The sequence below is a fragment of the Eschrichtius robustus genome, chromosome 10 (assembly GCF_028021215.1).
Source record: "Eschrichtius robustus isolate mEscRob2 chromosome 10, mEscRob2.pri, whole genome shotgun sequence".
NCBI lineage: Eukaryota > Metazoa > Chordata > Mammalia > Artiodactyla > Eschrichtiidae > Eschrichtius > Eschrichtius robustus.
Window position 1 is genome coordinate 98,178,982 of NC_090833.1, and position 25,940 is coordinate 98,204,921.

The window sequence follows — 25,940 nt, forward strand, 5'->3', positions numbered from 1 at the left end:
TCATATCTAAGAAAACTGTTGCCTAACCCAGGATCACAAAGATTTATAACTGTTTCCTTCCAACAGTTTTATGGTTTTAGCTCTTCACGTTTGTGTCTGTGATCGATTGTGAGTTAGTTTTTGTGTATGGTGTGAGGTAAGAGGTCACCTTCATTCTTTTGCTTTGGATATCCAGTGTACCAGTGCTATTGATGAGACTTATTGTTCACCACAGAATTGTGTTGGCACCCTTGTTGAAAATTAATTGACTGTAAACATAGAGTTTGTTTCTGTACTTTCAGTTCTATTCCATTTATCTACATGTCTATCTTTATGTCAGTACCATTTCTGAAGAATTTATACCAGAATTTCTAAAGAATTCTCAGTTTTTTCAAGGAAGTCAGGTCAACTGGTATTTTGATAGGAATTGCATTGAATAGGTAGATCAATTTGGGGAATATTGCCTTTTTAACAACATAAAATTTAACATTCCATGAACATGGAATATCTTTTCATTCAGCAGTATTTTGTAGTTTTCATTGTATAAGTCTTACAATATTTTTGTTAAATTTATTTCTAGCTCTTTCATTCTTTTTGGATACTATTGTAAATGGAATTGTTTTCTTAGTTTTGTTTTCAGATTGTTCATTGCTAGCGTACAGTAATACAGTTGTTTTTGTATGTTGATCTTGTATCATGCAACTTTCCTGAACTTGATGATTTTTTTTCATAGTTTTTTAGTGGGTTTCTTAATATTTTCTATATACAGGATCCATGTCATTTGCACACAGAAGAAATTTTACTTATTCTTTTCCAATCTGGATGCCTTTTATTTCTTTCTCTTCTGTAATCTCCCCCGTTGGACCCTCTGTACAGTGTAGAATAAAAGTATCAAGAACAGACATCCTAGTCTTTTTCCTGATCTGAGGGGAAGGCATTCAGTCTTTCACCATTAAGTATGTTGTTAGCTATGGGGTTTTTGGTAGGTGTCCTTTATCAGGTTGAAGAAGCCTCTGTTTATTCATAGTTTAAGTGTTTTTAATCTGGTTGAATTTTGTCAAATTCTTTTTCTGCATCTATTGAGATGATTGTATGACTTTTCGTGTTGAGCCTATTGATGTGATGTATTACGTTAATTGATTTTCAAATATTGAACCAGTCTTTCACACCTGGAATAAATCCCACTTGATTTTGGGATGTAATTATTTTTATACATTGCTGGATTTAATTTGCTAACATTTTGTTGAGGATTTTTGCATTTATGTTTATGAAAAATAGTGGTCTTTAGTTTTCCGTTCCTGTGATGTCTTTGTCTGGTTTTGGTATACAGGTAATGCTGACTTCATAAAATGAGCTAGGACGTGCCCCTTCTGCTTCTATTTTCTGGAAGAGATTGTAGAGAAATTGCATAATTTTTTTCTTTGAATGTTTTGGTAGAATTCACTGGTGAAACCATCTGCATCTGATGCTTTCTGATTTAGAAGCTTATTAATTACTAATTCAGTTTCTTTAATATCAATAGATTTAGCCTATTCAGCTTATCTATTTCTTGTCCTGGTAGCTTGTGCCTTTCAAGGAATTGGTTTATTTCATGTCAGCAAATTTGTTGGCATATAGTTGTTCATAATATTTCTTTATTATGCTTTTGGTATCAGTGTGATTCAGTAGTGATGAATTTCTGATATTAGTAATTGATATTCTCTTTCATTTCTGATATTAGTAATTTGTTTTCTCTCTTTTTTTTCATGGCTAGCCTGGCTAGAGGCTTATCAATTTACTGATCTCTTTAATAAAGAACTAACTTTTGATTTGATTGATTTTTCTCTACTGATTTTTCTACTTTCAATTTCATTGATTTCTGCTGATTTTTACTTTTCTTCCCACTTATTTTAATTTAATTTGTTGTTTGTTTTCTAGTTTCTTAAGGTGGAAGCTTAGATCACCAATTGTAGACGTTTCTTAATATGTGCATTCAATGCTGTAAGTTTTCCCCAAGCACTGCTTTTGCTGCGGCACATGTATTTTGATAAGTTGTATTTTCAATTTCATATAGTTACAAGTATTTTAAATTTCTCTTGAGATTTCTTCATTTACTTATATTTTACTTAAATACCTTATTTAATCTCTATTTTGAGGTTTTTCAGCTGTCTTTCTGTTATTGATTTCTAGGTTTATTTCCATTGTCATCTAGGAGCATACTTCAGTATGATTTCTTTTTTTTTTTTTTAATTATTTATTTTATTTATTTTTGGCTGCGTTGGGTCTTCCTTGCTGTGTGCATGCTTTCTCTAGTTGCGGAGAGCGGAGGCTACTTTTCGTTGTGGTGCGTGGGCTTCTCTTGTTTGGGAACACGGGCTCTAGGCACGCGGGCGTCCGTACTTGTGGCTCGCGGGCTCTAGAGCACAGGCTCAGTAGTTGTGGCGCACGGGCTTCGTTGCTCCTCGGCATGTGGGATCTTCCCGGACCAGGGCTCGAACCCATGTCCCCTGCATTGGCAGGCGGATTCTTAACCACTGCACCACCAGGGAAGCCCTGATTTCTATTTTAAATTTGTTGAGGTGTGTTTTTGGCCCAGAATGTGGTCTGTCATGGTGAATATCAGTATGACCTTGGGAAGAATGAGTAGTCTGCTGTTGTTGGATGCAGTATTCCATATTCAAGTAGATCTAGTATTCAGTTAGATTTAGTTGATTTTCTGTTGGTGTTCAGTTAAGCTATACTCTTAATTGATTTTCTGCCTACTGGATCTATAAGTGATAGAGGTGAGTTGAAATTTGCAACTATGCTAGTGGATTTGTTTATTTCTCCTTGTAATTCTATCAGTTTTTAAATCATGCAATTTGATGCTCTATTGTTAGGTGGATACGCATGGGTTATTTTGTTGGAGAAATGACCCCTCCAGCATTATGTAATGCCCCTTTTTCTCCCTGAGACTATTCCTTGTTCTGAGATCTGCTGTCTCTGAAATTAATGTAGCTACTCCAGGTTTTATTAGTGTTAGCATGGTTTATCTTTCTTCATCCGTTCATTTTTAATCGGTCTGTGTCTTTATATTTAAAGTGGATTTTTTATACACAACTTATAGTTGGGTTTTGTTTTTAATCCACCCTGACAGTATCTGTCTTTTAATTAGTGTACTTTAGACCATTCATACTTAAAGTGATTATTTAAATAGTTGGATTATTATGTATTTGTAACTGTTGTCGGTTACCCTGTTGTTTGCAATATATATTTACAACTAATCCACGCCCGCTTTTTAATAACACTATACTGCTTCATGGTGGTAATGGTATAAATGCATATTCCTATTTCTTTCCTCTCATTCCTTATAACATTGCTGTCATTTATTACCCTTTTCTGTAAGCTACAGTCACCCCATACATGGTTGGCATTATTGTTTTGAATAAGTTGTTATCATTTAGATCAATTAGTTATGAGTCTAAAAGAATCTTGAAATTTACTTAGTAGTCTGTTGTTAGCAGTAGTTGGGCTTAATAATTCTGAATATGTTTTCTTTTTATTGTAGGATAGAGTAAATGAAAAAAATGTTGTTCTTGGGAAACAGACTTTTCATTATGGTAGGAGAGAGAAAGTACAAATATGGGATGGGGGAAGGTGAGGAAGAAACCTGTTACCTTGGATTTGAATTAGAGTTATCAGGACAAACTTACAAAAACCATAAGTATATTGTATGTGTACGTGTTTATATTTATTTCCTATTCTGACCATTGAAACAGTCTAAAAGGAATGATACCACAGTAGCAGTGAACATATCTAATGTCCAGATTTTGGTTTCTAAACACTGTTCCCCCACTGAAAGAAGCCAGAGCTCTTTGGAGAAATGTCTGATTTTAGGTCTGGAGCAGGGAAAGTGAAAGGTGAGCCTGGAATATCTTTGTGAGTCAAAAAACAAGGAAGTGTTCAAATACTAAAAGGAACATGTCAGAAGGACATAGAAACATGTTAAATACTAAAAGGAATATGTCAGGATATAACCTTACAAGGACTTTGAACATTAAAAAGTGCAGTGATAATGGATTATAGCACCTTGAATAAAGAATCCATGAAGCCATGGTGATTACTCAAGATGGTGGGGTAGGGAAGAAGATGTCTTTATAGAAAAATAGTAGGAATGATAGAAAATCACCATTTTTGAAACCACCAATGTAAAAATAAAGGAATTATCATGGCCGTGTGAGATACAGGCCCTTTATCTTTTTCCAAATGGGTATCCAGTTGTCCCAACACCACTTATTCATCTTTACCCCACTGATTTGAAGGGCCATTTTTATCATGAGCTAAATTTCCATCTGGTCTTTCTGTTCTGTTTTATGGTCTCTGTAGATGTTACACTTCTACATTATTTTATGATTAAAGCTGTGTTGTGTTTTAGTGTGTGGTGGGGCTAGGTATTCCCTCCTTCACCTTTGCTCTTTCTTTTTTTTTTTTTTTTCCTTGGTTCTTCCTGCATGGTTATTTTTCCACATGAGTTTTGGAATCTCCATATATAGTTTAAGAAAAAGGCTTGTTGGTATTTTTATTGACATTGTGTTGGATTTAAAATTAGGGAAATATTTATGATACTGCTTTTTTCCACCTAAAAACACGGTATGTGTTTCCATTTTTGCAATTCTATTTTGTTTTTTTTTTAAGGGGAGTTTTAGAAGTGCCCACCAGTAGGGTTTGCACATTTATGTTAAGTGTACCCCAGGTCATCCTGTCTCCTGTCTGGTTGTTCATAAAAATGAGATGATTTCTTTCAATATATCTTCTGTGTGTTTGCCTTTCTTCCTCCCTCCCCCCCCCCCCTTTTCTTCCTTGTATATGAAGGCTATTGTATCTGGATATTTAATTTCATGTCTTTTAAATAATGCTCTTTTGTTGCAGTAGTTTTTTATTTGATTGTTTTGGGTTTTCTAGGTTTACAATCATCATCTGTTAATGATTTTCCAAGTTGTTTCTAAAATTTGGGTATTATAAAAATTGCATATCTCTTTTTGTTCATGTGAAGGATTTCTGGGTTAGTTCATTATGTTTTTATTGTAGGTTCTTACTACTTTTGTAGTATTTTAAGGAACCTGAATTATATATGGTTTATCAAAAGTATTCTGTCAGTGGTTTTCAGTTCTTTGTGTATTACAAGTGATTTGTTAGTAAAAATAGTTAAATTATTGAGGTCTACAGAATTCTAAAGTAACAATATATGCTCATGGTAAAATAAAAAAACAAACAAACAAAAAACACTGTGGAAGGGTGTCATCTCTTCACTTTCAAACCGTTTCATCAAAAGTAAAGACTTTAAACTTATATTTTGAGTCTTTGCTGTGAATGATAATTTTATTCACTTTCTGGTTTGTGTTACCTTTATAATTATTTTTATAGACAGTATCTGGACTTTTTTGGTGTAAGGTCAGAAAATGTTTGCTGTTCTATATCTTTCATCTTCTAACTATACAATTTCTGTCATGTGTAACTTTATATCATCAAAGTTTATGATAGTTACATTTTGTTCTCTTACAGTTGTCCACTGCTGTATCTATAGATTGAGTATAAACAGGGTTTATAATATTATTGATAATAGTTATGTTGGTACTGCTTTCAGTATATCTCTAGAAGCAGTCTGCTTTCCATCTCCACTCCACAGCATGAAGCCTGTGTGCTGTCATCTCTCATCTGGATCTCTGCAGTAGCCTCTTGTTTGGTATCCCCCACTATACTTTTTTTTTTTTCTTTTTTGTAACTGTAGGTGAAATTCACATAATACAAAGTTTACCGTTTTAATTTTTCAAAGTGTACATTCAGTAGTTTTTAGGTTATTCACCATGTTGTACAGCCATCATCAGTGTCTTAATTCCAGAACACTTTTATTACTTTCAGAACAAGCCCATACTCTTTAGTCAGTTCCTCCACATTCCCCCTCCCCCCAGTTTCCAGAAACTACTAATTTCCTTTCTGTCTTTACAGGTTTGCCTATACTAGGTATTTCACAGAAGTAGAAACATACAATATGTGGCTTTTTGTGTCTGGGTTCTTTCAGCCTAATGTTTTCAGAGTTCGTCTGTGTTATAGCATGCATCAGCACTTCATTCCTTTTTATGGCTGAATAATATTCCATTGACTGGATATAGCACATTTTGTATTTTTACTTTTTAGATATTATGAGTAATGCTGCTAAATACTTGTGTACGATTATTTGTTTGAGCATAGGTTTTCATTCTTTTGGATAGGTATCTAGGAGTAGAATCATTGGGTCATATGGTAATTTTATGTTTAGTGTTTGGAGGAACCACCAAACTGTATGAGAATATGAGAGTATGTATGAGAGCTCCTGTGTCTCCACACCTTGTCAATGCTTGTTTGTTTCCTTTTTTAAATTACAGCCATCTTATTGGGTATGAAGTGATACCTCATTGTGGTTTTGATTTTCATTCCTCTAATAACAAATTATGTTGAGCCTCATTTCATTTATATATCTTCTTTGGAGAAATATCTATTCAACTCCTTTGCCTGTTTTTCAGTTGGGTTGTCTTTTTGTTGTGAATAGTAAGAATTCTGTATATAATCTGAATATAAACCCCATATCAGATGTATGATTTGCAGATATTTTCTGTGGCTTGTTTTTTCACTTCCTTGGTAATTTTGAGGAAGTCTGGTTTATCTGTTTTTTCTTTTGTTGCTTGTCCTTTTGTTGTCGTATTTAGGACACTGTTGCCTAATCCAGGATCATGAAGATTTATACCTTTGCTTCCTTCTAAGAGTGTTATAGTTTTAGCTCTTAGATCCATTTTGAGATAATTTTTGTATGTGGTGCGAGGAAAGGGTCCAACTCCATTCCTTTGTGGCTGAGTGTCTAGTTGTCCCACCACTATTTGTTGAAAAGTCTTGCACCATTGAATGGTCTTGGTATCCTTGTCAAAAACCAATTGATCATAAATTTTTATTTACTTAGGTCTTCCTTAATTTCTTTCAGTGGTGTTTTATAGTTTTCAGTGTACAGTCTTGAACTTTCTTGATTAAGTTTATTCCTAAGTATTGTCTTTTTTTGGTGTTATTACAAATTGAATTGTTTTCCTAATCTCATTTTTGAAATGTTTATTGATAGTTATAGAAATATAACTGATTTTTATATATTGATATTGTATCATGCAACTTTATTGAGTTCATTTATTAGCTCTAATAATTTTTGGTGGATTCATTGGGATATTCTGTGTATAAGATCATGTTATTTGTGAATGGAAATTGTTTTACTTCTTTTTTTTTTCCTATCTGGATGCCTTTTATTTCTTTTTCTTGCCTAATTACCCTGGCTAGAACTTCCAGTACAACATTGAATAGAAGTGGTGAAAACAGACATCCTTATCTAGTTATTTATCCTAAGGAGAAGACTTTCAGTCTTTTAACATTAAGTATGATGTTAGTTGTGGGTTTTCTATAAATGCCCATTATTAGGTTGAAGAAGTTTCCTTCTGTTACTAGTTTGTTGAGGTTTTTAAATTATTATTTTTTAAAAAAATCATTTAAAGCATGTTGGATTTTGTCCAGTGTTTCTTCTGCATCAGTTGAGATGATCATGTAGCTTTCAAATGTTTTCTTTTATTCCGTTCGTTTGATGTATTACTTTGATTGATTTTTGTGCTGAACCAGCCTTGCATTCCTGGGATAAGTCCCTCTTGGTCATGGCTGCTAGATTTGGCTTGCTAGTATTTTGTTGAGGATTTTTACATCTGTATGCATAAGGGAAATTGGTCTAGTATATTCTAGTATATTCTTGCTTGTTTCTAATCTGTTTTCTGCACTGTGGCCTGAGTGATCTTTTTAAAATGCAAGTTTGAACGTAGAAGTACATTTCCCCAACTTGAAAAAAAGCTATTAGAAATGCATAGCAAACATTATGCTAAATTGTGAAATACTTAGAAACATTTTCATTAAAGGCATTGATAAAATAAGGGAACTTATTATTTTTGCTAATATTATGTTGGACTTGAAGTCCTAGCTAAAGTAAAACAGCAAGAGAAGGAAATGAGAAATTAATATTGGAGCAGAAACTGTAACTGCCAATATTTCTAGATAATGATTGTTGTCTTAGAAAATTGAAGAGAACCACTTGTTAAGTCTATTAATATTTCATAAATTTGCCAGAAAAAGTTCATATAAAATAGCACGAAACTTTCCACGTACTCTCAATTTCTGATTAGAAAATATAACTGATATAGAAATAAAAGCATTCACAAGGGGCAACAGATAGCCTTTGAAGATGTGCAAGTTGAAAAAGTCTCAAGTCTTTATTGAGGAAAAAACCAAGACCTGAAAAATTGGAGCATTGCACCATGTTATAAAGGGAAAGAGTTAATACTTTAAATATGTCAGTTTCCTAAATATTAAACAACAAATATCCTAACAGTGTATTTTAAATTTCATTGAAAAGAGTTGTGTTTAAGAATATTTAAGACATTTTGAAAAATAATAGCTGGTAGATGTGGTGCTTACTGTACATTAGATAACAAAACATACAATATTGTTAGAATAATTAAAGTAGCAGAACATTAGAATAAGAGTGGACCAAGAAATTGACAGTAAAACAGAGTAGAGAGTCCAGAGAGTGATTTTTATAGTTATTTAGTATACAGTTGTTTGATTTTTGAAATCAGAAAGAAAATAGGGTACCATTTTATGAATGGTGCTAGCCAAAAATGTTTATGCATTTTGGAGAAAATAAGACACCTGCAGAGTTGAGAACAGCAGAAATGAAAGTAATCAATGTTAGGAGAAAGTATTAGAGAATTGTTTCAAAACATTAGGGTAGAGAGATCCTTGATTTTGTTTTAATTGGTTTAGTTTTCCTTTTTCTTAAGTACCTATACAGTTAGTATTGTGACCAATATTTAACATGGTTTGTTTTGAGAACTAGCAGTGCCTTCCTCCACCCCATTTCCCATACTCCAGAAGCAGTTATTTAAAACCCTTTGGTTGATTCTTTGGGGTATATGTTATTTCATTTGAAATAACATACATGTATTTCTACTTATGTAATTTTCAAATTTAGGTATTACCTATCTATTGACTTTTTGCAATGGAGGGTAAGGGTTTGGCCCCCTTTCACACTCCACCACAAATGTGTACCTTCTCTTTTGCCCTCATCCTCACTCCATGGTTCTCTGGTAATTTGGCTCTATTTCTAGGTCTAAGTGAATGTTGCCATGTTTTTTTTTTAAATTTTTTTGAAAAAATAGCTTTATTGAGATATAATTCATATACCTTAAAATTCTCCTATTGAAATGTAAAGTTTAATGGCTTTTAGTATATTTACAGAGTTGTGCATCTATCACCACAATCAATTATTGAACATTTTCATTGCTCCGAAAAGAAACTTAACACTTTTTAGCTGTCGCTGCTCAATCCCTCCATCTCTACCAGTCCTAGACAACCACTAATCGACCTTTTTTGTCCTGTCTGATTTGTCTCCTCTCAACATTTCATGTAAATGGAATTATAAGGTATGTGCTCCCTTGTGACTGGCTTCTTTCACTCAGCATGTTTTCAGGGTTCATCCATGTTGTACGTGTATTGATACTTCGTTGTTTTTTTTAGGCGGAATATTACACTGCGTGGATATACTACATTTTGTTTATCTATTCATCAGCTGATGGATATTTGGGTTCTATCCACCTTTTGAGTATTTTGGATAATGCTGCTCTGATCATTTTGGTGTATTTGTGTGGACGTGTGTTTTCATTGTAAACCCTTTTTAAGGAAGATACTAAGCCCGAAAGTTGCAAAGGCAATAATATACTATATAAAAAGTATAATATACTATACTTAATAAAGGCAATAATACTTAAAAGGCAATACTTAAAAGGCAATAATACTTAAAAGGCAATACTTAAAAGGCAATAATATACTATATAAAAAGTTAAAACTATGGTGCAAAAAAATACCATAAACAAGTTGAATTTTAAAAGTGAATGATAGGGAAAAGATCTGTTTTATAAATAATGAATTAATGTCTGTAATCTAAAAATTTATTAATTGAAATGCAAAAGACAAGTTTGATAAGATAGGCAAACAATAAGAACAGTTAATTCAGAAAACAAATGACAAATGATTATTAAACTTAGTTAACTCAACTTTGGTTCGTAAGATTAGGTGAAACTTGATACATAATGATGTTATTTTCCCATATATTGTCAGAGATTTATAATATTCAGTGTTGAGTGGTAGACCAGTGATTCTCAATAACATGTTTAATGAGGTCCCCTTACTGACCTGAGATGAAATGTATAGATAATGTAAGCAGCTCACACACATAATTTAAAAAATCTTTAATAAAACAAAAGGAAGATAATTTATGGCAAAATAACTTATTTAAATATATAATTTTCCTGCTGTGATCATTAAAATATAAATAAGTTAGGATTTAAGAGAAGTAAGAAGACTAGAAGCCATTTCACAAAGTAAGTAGCGGAAAATAAAAAACAGGTGGTATAAGGGGATATTAGAATAAAACCTAGTATTGGGTTAGTAATAACAGACCAAACTTATTTGTATATGATAAGAGACTGAGACAATAGCCTGAACTGAAGAAAGGATAATATGCCAAGGTAAATTTTCAACTGAGTGGAAGTGGTATTCTCACAAATGAGCCGTGCCTTATTTGTTTATTTATTTTGAGTCAAAATAATTCTCTGCTGGGATGTGGGAGAGGGTGGTGACAGAGTAAATTGTAAGATTCAGTTCTCATTGACACCAAGTCAAACGGAAGTTCTCTCTTACCAGTAATATACTTGAAAATGCAGTGAATGTAATTAGACTTAACATAATTTTTTTTTCTTTGTTTGATGGGTACCATGTAAAACAGAATTTATTATAATTCCTCTAATTTTAGGGCAAAAACCTTGTACTTGAAAAGAGCATATGTATCTGTGTGTAAAGTTATGAGTTTTGTGTGTTCCAGTGTAATAGATACTATGCTAGTGTATCTCATACATCTTGTCTAACAAAGTCTGGTGGTTCCATACCAAGTGGTACACAGAATTGCCACAGAAAGTTCTAAATGGCCTGAAGGAGCTGAGCTCCAGTGTCCTAACTTCTGTATTTCTTTATAGATAAGTTAATGTGTATAATGTAAGACTAATTTGTTGGTACAGTTGTGTCTTAGTACAATGTAGAGGTAGTTTAAAAATATATTAGAAGTGATCTTAATTTCAGATCGATTTTGTATATTTTTTGAGAATTAGTGATAATATAAATATTAAAATATGTGGGCAAGGAAGTGTCGTTTTGCAGGTAATACATGTAATTGGAGCTCTATTAAGATGTGCTACTGTGAATAAATAGGTACTGGTGGATTTGGCTGGACAGTATCTGTATTTTTGAGAGTTATCTGTTAAAATTTAAGAATACACATTCTGTTGGACCTAGAAATTCCACTTCTTGATAGCTGTCAGAGAAATATTTATTGTACAGAAAAGAAATCTTCAAGAATGTTGATTGCAGCATTGCAGTATTTTAGGAAAATGCTCATGAAAAGGAAATGAAATAATGGAAATTCATTTCACAGAATATTAGGAATTAAAAGGAATGTCTTGATGTAGAAAGATCTTTAAGGCCAAATTAAGTAAATAAAGGAAATATGTATGAAACTATTTACGTAGAACAGCGTCAACAGAAAATACTCTGTGGTCCCATTTATGTAAAATAGCAACAATAAGCAAAACTATAGTCCCAACTCTATTTCTGTATGTAAATATATTTTGTGGAAGGTTGCATATCAGCAGATTACTATGGCTACCTCTGGGGAGGAGAATGGAATGGGTCCAGGGAAGGAGGACTTTCACTTGGGGTGTATCACTTCAATTTTGTATGAGCAAAGTGTATTCATATATATATATATTTTTAAGTCCCAGCTGAGTCTCTTTGTTCATCTTTTAGTTTTGTGGGCTCTGTAGAGCAGGGTTGATGCTGTAATATGAACTTGTTGAAGATTCACCGAGAATTTTATGATATTTTGTCAAAAGACAGGAAAAGTCTGAAATAGGAATTTAATAACCTTAATAACCTAGCAAACTTGTTTTGGCTAGGCTATGTGATGAGGATGCATGATAATTGAGTTATTGAGAAGCTGTTAATTGTGAAATAAAGTGGGGCAGTTACAAAATGAAAACAATAGGCCCTGCAGAATAAAGTAAGGTTTTATTCCATTTTGGGGTATCAGTAACTTACTGATACATTTGGTGGGACAGTTGTTAGGCACAGGATGATTCGTTTTAAATTACAGAGCTGATTTCCAACTGTTTGAGGTAGAAGTGCTCAAAACATCAGGCCTCAAACATGGGACCAAAACCACTGGAATTAACTATGGTAGAAGCATTTTGATGGCACTTTACAATTTAGTAATAATGTCAACAGTATCCTATCTAGCATCTATTCATTATGGTAACACTTTAATTATTGCATCAAAGTGTTTGCAGAAGGGACAATAATAATTAAATGCTTATGTTGAAAGCTTTACATATGTCTTACCATATGACCCTCACAACCATCCCACAGAGTTTGGAACTATTAGTATCTTCACTTAACAGGGTAAGAAACTGAGGGTCAGAGAGGTTAAGTGACTGTCCAGTGTCACATAGCTAGTGGCAGACTGGGATTTCAGTCCCAGCAGTCCGACCTCAGAGCCTGCATTCTTAGCCTGTACCCTTAGAGTTGATAACCAGCTTGGGTGTCTCAAAGGCACTTCAGATTCACTTTAATTCAAAACTGAACTCATGAACCTTATCCCCCGGCACCCTCACCTTGGTGTTTTTTATGGTTCTCTGTCTCATTGAATGTCATCTTCTTTTCATCCAATTGCTGAAGCCAAAACTTTATTAGACACTCCTAATACCTCCTTTCAATGCATTCAGTCCTCAATCCAGTCAATCATTAACTCATTTTACATTTACCTCTTGAATCGCTCTTGAGTCCTTTCACTTCCTTCTACTTCTAACTCAGCTAACCTCAGCCAAACCTATTATCTGTTGACTGGACTGCAGCTTGTGCCTGGAAGTGTCTAGCCCTGTACACTTTGGCATGGTCTCCAAATATAGAAACGAATCCTCCCCACTGGTTGTATATGTGTGTTTATACAATACTTAAAACTCTCTCAGTGGTTACTCCTTATTTTTTAACAGGGCCTGTAATGACAATATCTGGCTGGTGCTGACCTCTCCTGTCATTGGGTACTCTTCTCCTCCTTCTGGCATGACTATTTTATGATTTCTCCTATGTTGTTCCTGCCTGTAATCCAGCACCCCCGTCTCCCCCAATACTCATCTTCCCAATCTCAACTCAGATAGCACTGTCTTGGATAAGCTTTCCCTGACTATCCCTGTTTGCCCCCAGACCATATCAATTCTGGTTACAAATTACTGTAGCACCGTTCAGAGCATGTAAAGCATTTTGAATTGTATATTTCTATGATTTTTTTTATTGATGTTTGTCTTTCCTTTTTAGACTATAGTTCCTTGAGGGCTGAGCACCATAATGTGTACTCAGTACATTTGAATGAATTAATATCTAGTCTTAACCACTTGGTTTTCTTCTGAGGAAACTAAAGCATGAACAGTGTAGCACAGTCTCATTTTTCCTTCAAGTGTGGAGTTAGATTGCTATTTACTAGCTGAAGGTAGTTACTTAACCTCCTCAAGTCCCAATTATTTTATCTGTTCCACAAGGATAAAAACAGTACCTACCTCTTAGGTTGCTTTGGGGATTACGTAAGTCAATAAATGTAAAGCGCTGGGAACAGTGTTCAGCACATAATAAAGGACTCAATTAGTGGTAGCTGTTGTCATTAGTATTGGGACCTACCCAAGGTCATTCAGCTGTTTAATGCAGAGCCTGCCCTAGAAACCAGTTCTCCTTCATGATTTTCTCCTTACTGAGATCATTGGGAATTCTTGTAAATTTATTCTGCTGTGAGCCTAAGTTCGTTGAAAAATGGGTTTGTGCAGTTTCTTGCATAGAGAAGGCATGAGCACATTTTGTTGTCTTTGGTTTAACCCAATTACAAATAAGGATTACCCCTTTCCCTCTCCCCCTCAACCCCCTCTCCCTCCCCACCTCAATCCGCCCCCCACCCCCCACCCCGCACAACCTTGCCCTTGCCCCATCTGGTGGAAGGCATTTTTGTTATACAAGGAAAATTTGAGCTTCCTTGGGGGACAAGAAGGTCGGGTACAAGTTTTAGAGGACTTTGAATATCAAATTAAGGTCTTTGAACTCGGGTATTTTGGAAATAAGAAATAATTAAAGGATTTTAAACAGGGGGTGAATTCTATGCGTGGAATTGGTTTTAGAAAATTGATCCGACTACAGCAATTGGAATGGGAGGCTGGATTTAGATGATGCTCTCTGATAAGATTAGGGAAGTTAGGAGGGAGAGCTGGGCTTTGTAGGAGAAAGAATGAACTTCCTGTAGATTCAGGTTGAATTGCTTGTTGGAATTCTAAGTGGAGGTGACTTCAGGTTAAGTACATGGGACAGAGCCAGGAGAGAAACCTAGGATGAAAATACTGAAAGCTATGTAGTAGGACAAAAAGAGTATTAACAGCTGGTGTACTAGCAAAAAAGCTGATCCCACAATGCTTGCCTGTGAGAAGGAATTGTTAGCTATTGTGTACTTCTGTATATATTGAAGATGAAAAACTATATTTTAAATAGTATTCTGTAATTTAGAATTTTCACCAGTAAGCGTGGCCTTCAACTAGTTAGTCTGATTTAATGATGTAAAATTTAGTAAAATGTGGCAGATTACCTTGGTGGTGTTTAAGGAGAGAGGAGTTGAAGGGAACATGCTGTTATAAAGTTCTTCTCTAAAAGGCTGTAGAAAAGTGAATATTAGGCATCAGATTGATTTTATAAATATATATACCACTTCTTCAAAATTATGCTTGAAAAGGAAGGTAAACATGAAAATTAGGATAAAGCTCTTGAAGTGAACCTCAAGGTGGTGTTAGATTCCTAAGTCCCAAGTCAACTAGCTGTGTATACGGGAGTCTGTACCCTGAATACGTCACTAACTCAAATGACTTTTTTTTTTTTCCCCTTAACTAGGAATTGTGGTGCTTGGAATAAACAGAGCTTATGCCAAAAATTCATTGAGTACAAATCTTATAAAAATGGTGAGTGTAAAGATTAAACTATTTGCTTCTAATATTAAGATACAGTGTTGATATCAATCTGAAAATGATTTTTTCCCCCTTTTCCTTCTTACCCTCCCTGTTTCTGTTTAGCTTTCAAAAGCTGTGGATGCTTTAAAATCTGATAAGAAAGTACGGACCATAATAGTCAGAAGTGAAGTCCCAGGCATATTCTGTGCTGGTATGTAAATAGATTAAAATTTTAAAACGAGTCTAATTTTTCCTTAGTAGTACCCTATTTTCCATTATAAAGTGTTCTGTGGTTTGAATTCCATTAGCAACAATTCCTTTTTGTTTTTTTTACTGTTTTACAAGAAAAAAAAATGCTTTGTCAGTATTAGAAAGAAACCTTTGCAGCGTGTGGAAAAGTTGTTTTGGAAGTTGAACAGTAATTTGAGCCATTAAAATATATGTTTGTAGTACATGAATAATATTTATGAAAGATGAGCTGTGCAGGAAGAATCACGTCTCCTGCTCCCAAGTGTGCTTTGTATGAAAAAAATGCTTTAATTGACTAGCAGTAGCTACCCCAGTATGGAATGTTACATATAGACACATGCTTTCTTGTTTGTAGTAGTGCCCACTCAAGTATGTGTCCACAAATTGTACTTTTAAATTGGTATCTACAGCAGCGAAATGTTTTTTCTGCTTGTACTGTGTTACCAAAAGCCAAAGATTAAGTTGTCTTGCATTTTCCATATTTGCAAATATTTCTAAGTCATGAGATTGAATGAATCTGTTTCAGTTAGTCAAAAATGTAGATGGTTAAATGATAAAAGATAAAAAATACTGACAACATACAGGATCATTATAATTTACTAATAAGTAAATGAAGGCAGACATTGAGGTGTAAAAAAGTTTTTTTTTCAGTAAAAATATAAATGGGATAATCCATTTGAGATAATCAGACATTTGAGGGAACAACATACGGTATTTTATTCATTCAACAAGTATTTTTTGAGCATTTAGAGTATACCCAGAGCAATGCTGGGACTGGAGGAGTATTTCTAGACAGAATGTTTTTAGTGTCTTCGTTGAGGCTGATGTTCTTCAGTTTCATTGTTAAAGGTCCTCAGGTTTTCCAAGCTTCCAACTCCATAGCTTCCCCCTTAAAATATTGCAAAGTTTTATGGTATTTAGGAACATTCAGTGTAAATGAGTTATATTTTAGCTTTTGATATAGTGTACCATACGTAAAAGGATTAGTTTTAACTTGTTTGGCAGTCAAAGAGAGTAGGATTATTATGCTCAACTGCCTGGGTGATGACAATTTGCAGTACAATCTTCTGCTTTTACATCTGTCCAACTCGAGTAACACTATCCTCCTGGTAGGATTGTTGGAGGCTTGATGTGACAATGTACATAAACACAGTGCAGTAGTCAATAAATTATAGCTGTTAATAGTTTTTATAAGGGCTTTACATATATTTAAACATTTTTTCTTAAACAATATGAAAAACTTACACTGAATTAGAATTCTTGTATCTGTGACCTTAGGATCTGGTGACTGAGTGACTGAGTCTAACTTCGTGACCGATGGCTCTGAGGTCACTGCACTCAGGTCCTCTGAGGGCTGCTGAGGGGCTTATTGGGAAGACGTTGAGTAGTTTGGGAGCTTTTAAGGAAGGCCCAATTATGTGAATGTTTGAGGAGTGATAGTGATAGTGGCAGAATGACGCTTCAGAAAGAAGAGTTGATTATAACTAGCATTACTGTCTTTTTGTTGGTAATGGGTTTTGTAATTATAACACTATAATGACTGGTAGAATTCTTTTTGTTTTACCTATTGCTTTGCTGCCCATTGGTTTTGTGTCTCCACATTACCGATGTTCTTTGGAAAAGGCTTTAATGCTTTAGCACAGTTTACAACTATCTTTTATAGGTTGCCTTTTTGGGGACATACTAGGTAATATACCAAATGCTTTATCAGATTAACAAGTTAGCCTTGAATAGTTTTTTCCAAGGGCTTATCAAATCTATTTTCTTTGTTCTGTGTGCTTTTGCATGATCAGGATAATTTTTTCCTATGTTTTAACATAAGATTTTTTACCGTATTTTGTCCAAAAATAAAAGTTTGAATTATAGAAAAATTGGAGCAAATCATTTTAGTAACTTAGAGTATATAAATAAAACCATTCTTTCAAATTTCTCTGAAAGGTTTTCTTACGTACATTTGAAACAGGCAGTGTAGTATGTCTGTCTTTATTAATATGTACACGTTAAGTGTATTGTATGTTTAGATACACAGAATCTCTTTACATACTTAAAACGAATATTTAAACTTATTATAGCCTATAAAAATAGTAGTATAAAAATTCTAATTTTTTTTCTTTTGACATTTGTTTTCTTTTATCAACATAGATGTCAGTTTCTTTTTTTTTTTTTTTTATGCAGCAGGTTCTTATTAGTCATCAATTTTATACACATCAGTGTATACATGTCAATCCCAATCATCCAATTCATCACACCGCCCCCCTCCCCACCCCCCAACCCCTGCCACTTTCCCCCCTTGGTGTCCATACGTTTGTTCTCTACATCTGTGTCTCAATTTCTGCCCTGCAAACTGGTTCATCTGTACCATTTTTCTAGGTTCCACATATATGCATTAATATACGATATTTGTCTCTCTCTTTCTGACTTACTTCACTCTGTATGAGAGTCTCTAGATCCATCCATGTCTCTACAAATGACCCAATTTCATTCCTTTTTATGGCTGAGTAATATTCCATTGTACATATGTACCACATCTTCTTTATCCATTCATCTGTCAGTGGGCATTTAGGTTGCTTCCATGATCTGGCTATTGTAAATAATGCTGCAATGAACATTGGGGTGCATGTGTCTTTTTGAATTATGGTTTTCTCTGGGTATATGCCCAATAGTGGGATTGCTGGGTCATGAATACCAGTGATTTTTAATCTTTTGGGGTATGAGGTCTCCTTTTTAAGTTCTTAAAATTTCATGCGCTTACACATTGTAGTGGTCCTATGTTGATTGAGAAGATGTGTAATGTCAAAATGCCACTCTGGTTACAGTAATGTATTTAAATGAATTTTCTTTTACTAACCACAATGATAATCTAGATACAGAAAAATTTGTATCATAGTTATCATGGCTGTAGATGAAGTTTTCTATACATATATGCTTTCAGATACCATGCCATACCCTAGGCATGACTCCAGGTTGGGAATCGATGTTACGTTTTCTTTCTTGTGGGTTCGAACATTGCTTCTGGGTTTTTGGCTTACCTATACTTCTCTTAGAATGCTGAGAAATATCATTTTGATAGTCAAAGCTCATTGTGAAGCACTGGCTACATAGATTATATTAGAGATTGGCCTGAATGTGTGCTGTCTCCCCTGAATACTCTAGAAATTATTTTTTTATTCATTTAAAAATTTTATCTTGTTTTTTACATACACACAAACACACACACAAAGAAAAACTGAAATAATTTTGCTATTTCAAAATATTTTGGAGTCAAAATTTTAATATATTACCTACAATGAAATTATGAAAAAGACCTTTTGACTAGGCTACTGCATTGTATGTAAACGTTTAATCCTAATCATCTGTTTATTTTTGTTCTTTCAGTGTTCTAACACTAAGTAGCAAAGTAGATATGTATTGTTTTTATCATGAAAATTTTATGAGAAATTACTGAGACGGAGGATTTTTTCTTTTGAAATTCCTGAAATAGAGTATAAACAATTCTTGGTAATTGATTCCTGTGTGTAGAACTCTAAATTGAATGTTTCACTGAATTATACTAGTGTGGGTTTTTTAAAAAGTAAAGGTACTTTTGCTTCTGCTTTTGAGTTCTAGTAAATTATGTTCTGACTAAAAACTTCTCACTAAAATTGTCAATGTGCTTTATTGAATGTTGTGTTGTTCACATGGATGTAGATGTCATGACATGGTTAGATATATGGAGGCCTCTGACAAAGTTATCTAGTCAGTATTGTTTCAGAATCTTAGGTTAAGTTACATTTGTGTATTTGAATGTTAGTCCCTTAGAGAGTTTGATAAGTAAACTGAAAGGATAGATAATCCACAAATTTGTATTAGTTTAGCATAGGGTTCTTTTCTTGGAAAAAAAAAAAAATCTGTGTTATAGAGGTATGAATTACTTGCAGTAAAATGTACCAGTTTTAGTACATATGTAATTGATTAGTTTTGACATGTTTAAACCATGATGACAGTTGTGATAGAGAACATGTTTATCCCTTAAAAAGCTTTCTTTTTTTGTTTTTAATTGAAGTATAATTGACCTATAATACTATGTTAGGTCCAGGTGCACAACATAGTGATTCATTCTATCTATTTACAAAATGATCACCATGATAAGTCTAGTTACCAGTTATTAAATATTATTGACTATATTCCCCATGGTGTACATTTCATCCCTGTGACTCATTCATTTTGTAACTGGAAGTTTATACCTCTTAATCTCCCTCACCTATTTCATTCATCTCCCTACCCTCGTCCCCTTTGGCAACCACTTGTTTGTTTTCTATCTATGACTCTGTTTTTGTTTGGTTATGTTTGTTTATTTGTTTTATAGATTCTACATATAAGTGAAATCATGCAGTATTTGTCTTTCTTTATCTAACTTATTTCACTTAGCATAATGCCCTCTAGGTCTATCCATGTTCTTGCAAATGGCAAGATTTCATTCTTTTTCATGGCTGAGTAATACTCTGCTGAACATATAGGTATATGTATCACATTTTCTTTATCCATTCATTTATCAGTGGACAGTTAGGTTGCTTCCATATCTTGGCTGTTGTAAATAATACTGCAATGAACATATGGGTGCATATATCTTTTTGAATTAGTGTTTTTGTTTTCTTTGGAAGGATACCAAGGAGTGAAATTGCTGGATGGTATGATAGTTCTGTTTTTAGTTTTTTGAGGAACGTCCATACTGTTTTTCATAGTGGTTGCATGAATTTATATTCTCACCAACAGTGCACAAGGGTTCCCTTTTCTCCACATTCTCACCAACATTTGTTATATGTTTTTTTGTTTTTTTAAAAATAATAGCCATTCTGACAGGTGTGAGGTAATATCTCACTGTGGTTTTGATTTATGTTTCCTTAATCATTAATGATTTCATGGATCTGTTGGCCATCTGTATATCTTTTTGGAAAAATGTCTATTCAGGTTCTCTGCCCATTTTTTAGTCAGGGTGTTTGTGTTTTTGATGCTGAGTTGTATGAGTTCTTTGTATATTTTGGATATTATCCCATTATCAGATATATCCTTTGCAAATATATTTTCCCATTCAGTAGTTGGTCTTTTCGTTTTGTTGATAGTTTCCTTCACTGTGCAAAAGCTTTTTAGTTTGATGTAGTATCATTTGTTTATATTTGCTTTTGTTTCCTTTACCTGAGGAGACATATCCAAAAAAATATTGCTAAGACCAATGTCAAAGAGCATACCACCTATGTTTTCTTCTAGTTTTATGGTTTCAGGTCTTATATTTAAGTCTTTAATTCATTTTGTCTTTATTTTTATATGTGGTGTGAGAATGTAGTCCAGTTTGATTCTTTTGCATTAGCTGTCCAGTTTTCCTAACACCATTTATTCCTACATCTTGTATTCTTTCCTCCTTTGTTGTCGATTAATTGCTAATAAAAGTGTGGGTTCATTTCTGTGCTCTCTGTTTTGTTCCATTAACCTGTGTATGTGTTTTTGTGCAGGTACCATATTGTTTTGATTACTGTAGCTTTGTAATATAGTTTGAAATCAGAGCCTGTGATACCTCTAGCTCTGTTCTTCTTTCTGAAGGTTCTTTTGGCTGTTTGGGGTCTTTTATGTTTCCATACAAATTTTAGAATTATTTGTTCTAGTTCAAATGCCATGGGGATTTTGATAGGGATTGCCCTGTATCTGTAGATTGCCTTCAGTAGTATGGTCATTGTAACAATATTCTTCAAATCCATTAGCACAGTATATCTTTCCATTTGTTGGTGTTGTCTTCAATTTCTTACAGTTTTCCGGGTATAGGTCTTTTACCTCCTTGTTTAGATTTATTCCTAGATATTTTTGATGCAGTTGTACATGGGATTGTTTTCTTAACTTCTCTTTCTGATAGTTTGTTGTTAGTTTATAGAAAGGTAACAGATTTCAGTATATTCATTTTGTACCCTGAAACTTTATTGAATTCACTGATGAGTTCTAATAGTTTTTTGGTGGTGTCTTTAGGACTTTCTATATATAGTATCATGCCATCTGCAAACAGTGACAGTAAATTTCTTTACATCTATTCTCCTCAGTTCACTGAACAGCTTTCTGATCTATCTTGAACTCTTTATCAGATAGTTTGCTTATCTCCACTTTTCTTAATTCTTCTGGCATTTTAATTTGTTTCTTTGAAACATATTCCTTTGTTGCCTCATTTTTCTCAGTTCTCTATTTTTATTTCTGTGTATTAGGTGGGTTGGTTACATTTCCTGATCTTGGATAAGTAGCTTTATGTAGGCAATGTCCTATGGGGTCCAGCAGCACACTCCCCTCTGGTCACCAGAGCTGTATGTTCTAGGGATGCTCCCTATGTGGCAGGGCTAACTACTGTGCTGGTAGGTGGTGCGGGCCTCTGGCCTGGTTGGCTGCCAGGCTCTGCCTCATGGGTGGGGTTGGGTTCTGGGGCACCTGGTTTCAGGGCCAGGTTGTCCTAGGGCTTGTACCAGCCTGCTGGTAGGTGGTGCTGTAAAAAATCTTTCTTATGCCCATTTGTAGTCAGTCTTTTCCCCTATTCTGACCCCCTTAAAACACTGATCTCGTTGCTCTTACCATAGTTTTTCCTCTTCTAGAATGTCCCACATATGGAATCATTCTATAGGTGGCCTTTTGTATCTGGCTTCCTTAGCATAATGCTTTGAGATTCACCCATGATATATGTTTCAGTAGTTTCACTTTATTGCTGAGTATGATTTTCATTATATTGCTCAGTATTCATTTTATATACTCATTTTATATGCTGAGTATGATTTTCATTATATTGCTCAGTATTCATTTTACATGCTGAGGAGTCCATTGCATAGATATACCACAATTTGTTTATCTGTTTAGCTGTTAATGGTCATCTGGGTTTTTCCAGTATTTGGCTTTTATAAATATTGCTTCCATGAACAGTCACATATAAGTCATTTTGTGAACATATTTTCATTTCTCTTGGATAAATACTTAAGAGTGGAATTATTGGGTTTTATAATAACTGTACATTTTGTTTTGTAAGAAACTCCTACTGTTTTCTAGCCGTTTTGCATTCCTGCCAGCAATGTATGAGCCTTCCAGGTGTTCCACATCCTTGTCAACACTTGATATTGTCAGTTTTTAATCTTCAACAACCTAGTGGGTATGTAGTTATATTCAGTATATCATTGTGGTTTTAGACATCATTTCTCTAATGAGTAATGATTTTGAGCATCTTTTCTGGTGCTTTTTTGTCACCTGTTTATCTTTTTTGGAGAGTGTTTATTCAGATCTTTTGCCCATGTTTTAATAGAAGTAAAAGTTTTATTAGTTATAGAGTTTCTAATATATTCTTAATACAAGACCTTTTGCTGATACATGTTTTTTAAGTATTTTTTTCTACTCTTTGGCTTGTCTTTTTTGTAACAGTTTGTTTTGAAGAACAAAAGTTTTTCAGTTGAAGTCCAATTTACTCAATTTGTTTTCTTTTATGGTTTGTTTCTGTTTTGTGACCTAAGAAATCTTGTCCTACTCCCAAGTCACAAAGACTTTCTCACACTATGTTTTCTTTCAGAATGTTTTTAGTTTTTACGTTTTATATTTAAACCTATGGTGCATTCTTAGTTAATTTTTGTTGCAAGGTGTGGATTTAGGTAATGTGGTATAATAAAATATGTATTTGATTTTTGCCTTGGGTGTCTGGCACAGAGCTCCTAAAATCCTGGGAATTTCTCTGGCATAATAGGAGTATCTTTTGCAAGTGAATGAGATGGTTCAAAGCAGGAGCCTTAGATAACCTTAAGATGGGGCTGGTTGACAGAAAAATCAATCATGGGATTAGAGGGTTAGAACTTTCAGCCCCAGTCCTCCAACTCGAGAAAGTAGAGGGGCCAAAGATGAGTTCAATCACCACTGGCCAATGATTTAATCAATTGTGCCTATAGAGTGAAAACTCCATAGAAACCTACAAACAATGGGGTTTGGGGGAATTACCAAGTTGGTGAATGCATGGAAGTGTTGGGAGGGTGAAACCTTTGTGTCCCTCCTCCCCCATACCTTGTGCCATGTATCTCTTCCATTTGGCTGTTCCTGAGTTGTATTTTAATAATAAACTGGTAAATGTAAGTAAAGTGATTTCTTAAGTTTTGTGAGTTATTCTAATGAATTATTGAATCTGATGAGGGGTTTGTGGGGAACTCTTGAATTTATAGCTGGTTGGTCAGAAGTATGGGTGATCTCTGGGACTTATTAACTGGCATCTAAAGTGAAAGAAGTCTCATGGGACTGAGCCTTTAACCTGTAGGGTCTATGCTAATTTAGGGCGTTAGCATCGGAATTGAAGTGAATTGTTGGACATCCAGTTGTTGTCAGAGAATTGGTGAATTGGCGTAGGGGACTCCCCCCCGCCCCCCGCATTTAGTGTCAGGAATAGGATTTGCTAGACTGACTCATAGACCTCAGGGAAGTGCTTTATTTACTATTACTGGTTTATTATAAAGGCTACAACTCAGGAACATCCAAAATGGTAGAATGCATAGGGCAAGATTGGGCTGGAGGGGGTTAAGGAGCGTCCATGCCCTCTTGGACATGACACCCTCCCAAACATGTGTTCAACAGTCTGGAAGCTTCTTGAACCCAGTTGTTAATGGGTTTTTAATGTAGGTTTCATTACATAGCCACAGTTGATTAAATCATTGGCCATTAGTGATTGAACTCAATCTCTGGTTCCTCTGTCCTCCCCAGAGACTGAGGGGTAGGGATAAAAGTTCCAACCTCTAATCATGGCTTGGTCCTTTTCGTGACCAGCCTCCATCCTAAAACTATTAAGGGGCCCTCTAGCAGTTATCTCATTAACATAAGCTCAGGTATGTTTGAGAGGGGCTCAGTATGAATAAAAATAAAAAATACTTCTATCACTCAGGAAATTCCAAGCGTTTTAAGAGCTCTGTGCCAGGATCTCATGACAAAGACCAAATATATTTTTATTATATATTATAAAGTATATCCAATTCTTTCAGCACCATTTATTGAAGACTAACTTTTCATCCATTGAATTATCTTAGGACCTTTCTAAAAAAATCATTTGACCATATATGTTTGAGTTATACCCAGGCTCTCTGTGCTCTTCACTGTCTCAATTACTGTGTACAGTCTTGAACATGCTTGGCTAAATTTATTCCTAAATATTGCATATTTTTGATGATACTGTAAAGTGACTTTCTTAATTTAGACTCCTGATTTTTATTGCCAGGCTATGGAAATACAATTGATTTTTATATGTTGACTGTATCCTGCAACCATATTAAACTCACTTTTTAGTTCTAGGAATTTTTTTGTAGATTCCTTGGGGTTTTCTATGTAGATATTCAAGTCATATGCAAATTAAAAGACAGTTTTACTTTTTCCTTTCCATTATGTTGGCCTTTTGTTTTATTCTTATCTTATTACATCAGTTAGAACCTTTATTACAGTGTTGAATAAAAGTGGTGAGAATGTTAGGGGGAAGGCATTTAGTCTTTCACCACTAAGTATAATTTAGCTGTAGTTTTTTCCACTTATGTACTTTACTAGGGTGAAAAAGTTTCTATTCCCAATTTTGTGAGGGTTTTTTTTTTGTTTGTTTTTTAAATCATGAATTGGTGTTGAATTTTATCAAATCTTTTTTTGTTTTTGCTTTTATTAAGATGATCATATCGTTTTTCAGTCTTTTAATATGGTGAATTGATTGATCTTCAAATATGAAACAACCTTGTATTCCTGGAATGCACCCTTCTTGATCATGATGTATTATTGTTTTTATATATTGCCAGAGTTGGTTTGCCAAAATTTTGTTGAGGAATTTTGCAACTTTGCTCATAAGGGAAATTTGTTTGTAGCTTTCTTTTCTTGCAATGTTTGTGTCTGTTTTTGGTGTCAAGGTATTGCTGGTCTCATAAAATGAATTGGAAAATGTTGCAATTTTGTTTCTTCTATTTTGCTGGAAGAACTTGTGTAGAATTGGTATTATTTCTTTGTTTGGTAAAAAGCACCAACAAAACCATCTGGTCTAGGAGTTTTCTTTGTGGGAAGATTTTTAACTATGAATTTAATTTCTTTAGTAAATATAGGACTATTCAAGTGATCCATTTGTTTTTAAGTTTTGATAAATTATGTCTTTTAAGGAAATCATCTGTTTTATCCAAGTTTCCAAATTTATTGGCATGAAGTTGTTCATAATATTCACTTATTATCCTTTTAATGTCTGTTGAATCTAAATATAGTGATGGTTCCTTTTTCTTTTTTTTAAAAATTTATTTATTTATTTTTGGCTGTGTTGGGTCTTCGTTTCTGTGCGAGGGCTTTCTCTAGTTGCAGCGAGCGGGGGCCACTCTTCATCGCGGTGCGCGGGCCTCTCACTATCACGGCCTCTCTTGTTGCGGAGCACAGGCTCCAGACGCGCAGGCTCAGTAGTTGTGGCTCAGGGGCCCAGTTGCTCCGCGGCATGTGGGGTCTTCCCAGACCAGGGCTCGAACCCGTGTCCCCTGCATTGGCAGGCAGATTCTCAACCACTGTGCCACCAGGGAAGCCCCCTTTTTCATTTTT

The 25,940-nt window shown here is 34.4% G+C and overlaps 1 protein-coding gene across 2 annotated transcripts in view; it reads left to right on the plus strand.

Annotated features, from left to right (window-relative positions):
- AUH (AU RNA binding methylglutaconyl-CoA hydratase) overlaps positions 1 to 25,940 on the plus strand; it is a 161,700-nt gene that overhangs the window by 4,185 nt on the left and 131,575 nt on the right. Inside the window, exons 2-3 of one of the 2 annotated variants that reach the window (XM_068553314.1) lie at positions 15,073 to 15,140; positions 15,252 to 15,339. The exons of the other annotated variant lie outside the window; for it this stretch is intronic. Of the exons in view, the coding sequence (XP_068409415.1) occupies positions 15,073 to 15,140; positions 15,252 to 15,339 (156 nt within the window). The remainder of the gene's footprint in view (positions 1 to 15,072; positions 15,141 to 15,251; positions 15,340 to 25,940) is intronic. 2 annotated transcript variants of the gene reach the window in all.